We start from the raw sequence: 7214 nt of genomic DNA on the forward strand, positions 1-7214 counted from the left end.
AAAGCCATGAACACCAGGAAAGGGTTAGAGTATTACTGAGCAGATCAGCACAAAGAATATTCATCCCAGAAAAGAGCCTGGGCAACTTGGATTCACGTTGAATTTGAATTTGAAGCTGGAGCTGTACAACTGTGAAACAGTGCAATCCTAATCTGGAAAAACAAAAACAAAAACCTCAAACCTTTTTGGAAAAGGATCCACTAACTTTTCTGTGGGAAGAAGATTCTTTCTCTATTCCTTGGCTTAAGGGAAGAACAGTTGGAGATGAAAAAGGAAAGTGCACTGGACAATCCTCTGAAACTGACTGGCTGGGCATCTGTTGCCCCAAGAGGATCCCAAATTCTGTGATTACTTACCATCCCAACTAATAGCAATAAAAACAAAAGCATTTACATTCACAAGGGTCTCCTTCCAAGAAGTTCTTGATTCACCTACAAGTCCTCAGTTCCTATGACCCTGTCCCATCAATGCAGAGAATAGGGGCAACAAGGAGGTAATAGTCAGGCTCTTGTTGTGAGAGCTCTGGCCAGAGTCCAAGCTCAGTGGGTCAGTCCCTGGAAGGTGGGTTCAGTGCAGGAGGGCAGGGCCACTGGTTGGTTCAGCAGCTTGTCCATTAGGCTGATTTTTGCATCTTGCTTCTCAATGTCCTCATAGGGAGTCCAGGACAAGTCATGCTGTAGCTTGTAGGCACCAAGAAAGTCATGTGGACAACCAATCCCCCATTCCTTTGGAGAAATAATGGAAAAGTATTGCTGACCATTCTCCCGTTTATAAAGATAGTAAATGTTGCCAGGTTTTTTCACCATATTACAAGCTACACGGAGCAAGTCAGCATCTCTGTGGGCATCTTCCAGTACCTTCCTGGCTTGTTCTTGCAAATGTTGGATCTGCTTGGCTATGACTGTCAATTTGTTGGTGGCATTTGCTCGAATTAATTCATCAGCCTTCTGCACCTGCTCTGCGAGCGCCAGGAGGTCTAAGGGGTCCTCAACCCGGTGGGTGCGGTAGAGGTTCACCAAAGCCAGGCCTCCGGGGGGTCGGGTGAGCTCCACCAGGGCTCCTACCGCCGCCTGCACTCCCAGACTATCAGTGCTTTTCTCTTCCAGGAACAACGGCACAGCGTTCTCCATGACTGGGGCCCACACTCCTTACCACCCTGGGGAAAGTCGTATTGCATTCTTATGGTTATACATTAAACACAAAAAAGTGACTGAATTCCTACATAGGTAAATGTCCCATTAATATGCAAGGCTGGTAAATGGAAAAGGAGAAACTTCAAGTGGATCATGATCCTGTGAATAGGAGGGGCATAGTGGCACATCCCCGTAATCCTGGCGCCTAGGGAGGCCCAGGCAGGAGGACTGCAAGTTCAGGGCCAACCTCAGCATTTCAGCAAGGTCCTGAGGGATTTAGGGAGGCCCTGTCTCATGAGAAAAAAAGAAAAAGGGCAGGGGATGTGGCTCAGTGGTCAAGCAGCCCTGGGTTCAACCCTAGTAGCAGCCAGTCATCATAATAATCCCGTGGGTGGAGAAGGAAAGGTGAAGTTTACATTTTTAAAGCCTCAACTAACATGCAGAGCGCAGCTCTGGCCCAGAGGGTGCACGCAGCCCTTCTCCCGCCCACGCTCAGCGCGTCTCCACTGGCGCCACTGCAGGACCCCCAGCCCAGCGCCCGCAGCCCCCTCGTGTGCCGGCCGGCGGGTGCGCTAGAGGACGCTCACCTGCACTCCGGCCCTGTGACCGCGGCTGCCGAGCCACCTCCGCAAAGGTGCATCAGTTATTAGGGTCTGAGGTTTTGGGTAGCGGGATGTTTTTTAGTAGGCAGACGCTGTTCCACTGATCCACGCCCCTCGTCCTAGGGTGGGATTGTTTTTGGCTTCCACTGTAAACCTGGAGTTCTCGACCTTGGAGAGGAATGTCAACATTTCGTAACCCCAGTCACTAAAACTGTGTGTGTAAAATGTCAGGTCACAACGGATAAGAACACTCCCGAAATTACAATATCAGCCCTTGGAGTGCTTTATGTTCGTTGTTTTTAATTCAGCTTATGTCACTATTCCAATGTAAATCTTCCTTTAAAGTCCTGAGTCTCTAGATGTTCTTCAATATTTATTTATCTGACAGCTTTAGTTAAAGCTCTCAGTGACTATCGATAGTTTGCTTTCCTATCCTTTGCAAATTCTTTAATAGTGTACAACTGCTGTTTTTTTCTAAACATTAATGGGAGAGTAATTTACTGAAAATAACAAGTGTTTTAGAGGAAAAGAGATCTTGTTGAAATCCAAGCCTCATCGCTCCATGAATCTAGAAAATAGAAATGACATTCACTTGTCTAAAAATAAAGATGAGTTCAGCTGCGTGGTAGCACACGTCTATAATCCCAGAGACCCTGGAGGCTGGGACAGGAGGATGGTGAATTTTTTTTTTTTTTTTTTTTTAGTATTGTTTAGTTGTCAGTGGGCCTTTATTTTATTTCTATGTGGTGCTGAGAATTGAACCCAGTGCCTCACACATGCTAGGCAAGCACTCTGCCACTGAGCCACAACCCCAGCCCAAGGATGGTAAATTTAAGGTCAGTTTGGGTAATTTAGCAAGACTCCATCTCAAAAAAAAAAATAAATAAATAAAAATAATAATAAAATAAAAGGGCTGGAGTGGTAGTTCAGTGGTAGAGTGCTCCTGGGTTCAATCCCCAGTACCAAAAATAAATAAAGATGCAAGTGATAAAAGTGCCCTCAAGCATTGGTTTAAGATAACTACTGGAATACCAGCTTAGTTCCCGAAAGGAGAAGTGTAGTCTTCAGTGGACTGGGGAAGGCTCTTAAGTAGATCCTAAGGCTATTTGCATGCTTCTGTCTAAATGATAATTAAAGAGAAATTTCTTGGAAAAACTAGCCGGTCAATTTAAAAAAGAAAGAAAAAGCAGCAGCTCACTTGTCCCTTAGGGAAAACCCCAGGCAGGCAGCTCAAGGCTGATAGTGTGGGCGGGCCAGGCCGGGCCGGGGCGGGTGCTCCTGGTGGTCAGGACTTGACTCCTATCAGGGCCTGGCTGTTACCAGGTTGGTAACAAGCCTGCTTCGTCAGCTCCTGCCTTCTCTACACTCTGGCGAGGACCAGAGAAAAAGGGCATGCCTGCCCTGTAGGGACAGTCCCAGAAGCTGTGCCCACCAGCTGCAGGGGGGCTGAGCCCTGCTGTCTTCACAACCACTGAGATCCTGGACTCCTCCCCAGACAGGAACCCCTGCCGCAGCACTGCACACTGCCACAGAGCGCTGCTCTCCACCACCATGGACCTGCACGGTCTTCGTGTGTCCTTTCCACAAGCTAAAACCTCTGCTAGCAGAAAGCACATCATGGTCTTCCTTCTGCAGTAAGAACTAAGAGGGTCAAATAGCACATGCGTCCTCCAGCACCGGAGATGCGTACGCACCTGTTCCATCAGGCAGGAAGCGTCCTGCTGGTCAACACAGGCACACCTCCGTGCAGCTCACCTTGTACGGAAAAGTCTGACGGTCAGCGTCCTTCCTAGGGACCTCTCGCAGCCTTCGGGGGTTTCTCTTTGACACTAGCTTGACACATTGTTATTACTATGTACCTCAGTGTGATTTTTGTTTCTTTTGCTTGGAGCCATGGAGCTTCTTGGATTTGGGGGCTCCTAGTCTCCATCAAATTCAGAAAATGTCCGCCCATTCTTCCTTCAACATCTTTGTCTCCCGCTTTCCTCCCTCCCCTTCTTTCACAGACTCCAGTTTCATTTCAATTAGGCACTTGTACACTGGTGTTCTGTCCATTTTGTTAAAGAATTTTTTTCTCTTTACGTTTCATTTTGGATAGCTTTTATTGATTTATCTTCAGGTTCACTAATCTTTTTTGTTAACTGATGTATGTTTTGGGGGAGGGTTTGGTGCTGAGGATCAGACCTAGGGCCTCACGCACACTAAGCACGTGCCACTGGGCCACACACAGTCTGATCTTTTCTTCTTTACTGCCTAATGTATCTATTCCACCCAGTGTATTTTTCAATTCAAACACAATACTTTTTGCTGATGTTCCATTTCAGTATTTTTAAGAATTTCTTTATGTCTTTGCGTGTGTGTGTGTGTGACTCTCGGAACCCAGAGTCTTGCACGTGCTGGGCAAGTGTTCTCCCACTGATCAATATCTCCAGCTCTCTCCCTTTTTAACCTTTTTCTTTTGAAACTGGGGATTAAGCCCTGTGGTGCTTTACTATTGACCCACATCCCCACCCCTTTTTTTTTTTTTTTTTTTTTTTTGAGACAGGGTCTTGCTGATCTGTCAAATTGCCAAGACTGGCCTCCAACTTGCAGTCCTCCTGCCTCAGCCTCCTGAGAAGCTGAAGGGCGCCCAGCCTCCAGCCCTCTTCATGTCTTTCTGTCTATTCCTCGTGTCTCTCCCTAATGTGCTTTTGTTTTCTTTCCCCTTCCTGAATATTGACGATTATATGAGCACAATTTTAATATGCTTATCTACTAAGCTTATGTCATTAAAATTCATACTTTTTCCTCACTTTTGGCCTTTCCCCCTGATCTTTGCACACGTGGTCATTCTTTTTGTTGTTTGAGACAGTCTCACTCTGTTGCCCTGGCTGACTCTGATCTCCTGGACTCGAGTGACCCTCCGACCTCAGTCTCCCTTTTCTGGATACATTGCCGGACGCTGCTGTCTTAGGATGCTTGTCTCGCTGCCTGGTGGAAAGACCAGCTACTCCCAGCCCAGAAGACGACAGCCTGGGAATGGAGGGAAACCAGCCTGAGACGCAGGGTCACTCTGTCCCATCTGATAAGCCTCCAAAGGCGCAGGCTGTTCCCAAGTGACTCATCTGCGTCCCAGAACAGAGCTCAAGAATATCTTCTAAGGTACAGGGATATCTAGGACTCAGAAGGAAAGCCGACGGCGTTCAGCGTCTAATAAGGAGTCACCAAAGCCAGGCACAGCCACACGCAGCTATTCAAGAGGCTGAGAGAGAAAGACCGCTCGGGCCCCCAAATTACAGGCCAGCTTAGGGAACGGAAAGAGACCACCTTTCAAAAACCAAAACCAGAAAAAACAAAACCAAAAAAACTGCCGAGCAGTAAAAACCCAGCCTGAACACCGTGAGGGAGGCTTCCGGGGCCTCCCCACTGCACCCCAGGCTTCCGCAGCCGCCGCCCGCCCGCACCCTCCCTCCAGCACTGCCCCGGCCGTGCCCCGGAGAGGGTGACCAGCTGCAGCCAGGGAACCCAGGACCCTCCGCCACCCAGCAGGAACCTCTCCGTGGCCCTGCAGCCCCTCCCAGGGGCCCCGTGGGGCCTCTGCAGCTCGCCCGCCTTCGTAGTGGCCCTCCTGGTCACACCTCTGCTTGAACTCGTGCCTTGGCCCTGTGCTGTGTGGGCCACGTTGGTAAGGATGCCGTGGTCTTCACGAGCCAGTCTGGAGTCTGGCGTCACACCTGGGTCTCTCGCTCGTGCTCGGAGCCTGCTGGTTTTGGTGACTCTGGGCAGGGCGAGTGTTCCATCTTGACCGCTGACCGTTCCCACACTTCTCGTCCTTCTCTCCTGTCTCTTGGTGTGTTGGCCCTGGCCGTCATAAGCCACATGGAGGAGATGACCAGCAGCAAAGGCCCGTCAGGCTCCCTGTCTTGAAGGAGTGCATCAGAAACTGCGCCGCCACCTCAGCCGTCCCAGGCAGGCCGCTCCTTTCTGCTCCCAGTGCCCTGGTAACTTTTTATCATGGACAGATGTTTAGTTTTTGAAATATTTGCTTTAGTTGTAGATGAACACAGTACCTTTATTTTATTTATTTATTTTTATGTGGTGCTCAGGATGGAAGCCAGTGTCCCACACATACCAGGCAAGCGCTGCCACTGAGCCACAGCCCTGGATGTTTAATTTTATCACAAGTGTTTTTCTGAAGCTTTTGAAATAATCCCGAGGTTTTTCTTCTTTAGACCACTGCAAATTTATTCGTAAGTTTACAGATATTCCCTTAGTGGGAGAAGGCAAAGAAGTACAGTAAACTGTGAAGGAGATTCCAGTTAACTTTTTAAATAATATTCTGTATCCAGGTGCGGCAGGCAGCGTATCCAGTGACTGGGAGGCTGAGGCCAGAGGATTGCAAATTCCAGCCTCAACAGCTTATCAAGACCTTGTTTCAAAAAAAAAAATTTTTTTTTCTTTTTGTGTGTGTGTGTGGTACTGGGGATCGAACTCAGGGCCTTGTGCTTGCGAGGCAAGCACTCTACCAGCTGAGCTATCTCCCCAGCCCTCAAAAACTTTTTTTAAAAAAGGGCTGGAGGCATTTTAATATTTATAGCAATACAATAGCCCCATTATGGAACCAGCCCAGATGCCTGTCAATAGATGGATGGATTTAGAAGATGTAGTATATATACACAATGGGGTTTTACTCAGCCATAAAGAAGAATGAAATTATGACATTTTCCCAGTAAATGAATGGAAATGGAGGACATCATGCTAAGTGAAATAAGCTAGACTCAAAGTCAAAGGTTGAATGTTTTCACTCATATGTGGAATCTAGAGCAAAATAAAGGAAAGAGGGAGGGGTCAGGTATAATACATATATAGGGAAGATCAGTGGAGTAAAGAAGCAGATTGAGGGGAGGGAGGGAGAAAGAGTGGAAAGGGGAGAAAATAGGGAATGAATTCAACACAATCATGTCACATGAATATGTAAGTATACCACAGGGAATGTCACCCATAGGTGTGTGTGTGTGTGACGCACCAGTGAGCAAGGGGAGCAACAGAGGCGTGGAGGGCCCTGGGGTGGGGGGGTGGGACAGAAGTGAAGCATGTCAGATTCCAGCATGTGATTCTGTCAGGGCAAGCTAGCTACCGAGTATGACTATAGCTCTAATAAAAATGAAATTAAAAAGAGAAGCTGACACAAAAAAGGAAAAGAAAAGATGGGGGCAGGGGAGGGTGGCTCAGCGTGTGAAGCACTCCGGTTCAATCCCCAGTACCAAAAGAAACCTTCTTCTGTAATTTGTAGCTGTAGAATCAGAAAGTGCTAGCCTTTTCCAAGAGGCTCACACTTCATTCAGGATGTGTACTTGATTTAAGGCCTAGTTCTGGGGGAGGGGCTGCAGCTGGGTGGCGGAGCGTTTGCCTAGTGTGCATGCGGCCCCGGGCTCTGCCCCAGAACTACACACAAAAGAAAGATTTAATTCTTGATAATTTTTTATTATAAAATAACAGC

The 7214-nt window shown here is 47.9% G+C and overlaps 1 protein-coding gene across 1 annotated transcript; it reads right to left on the minus strand.

Annotated features, from left to right (window-relative positions):
• Nucleotides 1-539: 539 nt before the first annotated feature.
• LOC124990555 (uncharacterized protein C1orf50 homolog) lies at nt 540-1130 on the minus strand. Its single transcript, XM_047560672.1, has one exon. The coding sequence runs from the start codon at nt 1128-1130 to the stop codon at nt 540-542; it is 591 nt and encodes a 196-aa protein (XP_047416628.1).
• Between the last annotated feature and the right edge of the window lie 6084 nt (nt 1131-7214).

This window comes from Sciurus carolinensis, chromosome 8 (genome assembly GCF_902686445.1).
Source record: "Sciurus carolinensis chromosome 8, mSciCar1.2, whole genome shotgun sequence".
NCBI classification, from domain to species: domain Eukaryota; kingdom Metazoa; phylum Chordata; class Mammalia; order Rodentia; family Sciuridae; genus Sciurus; species Sciurus carolinensis.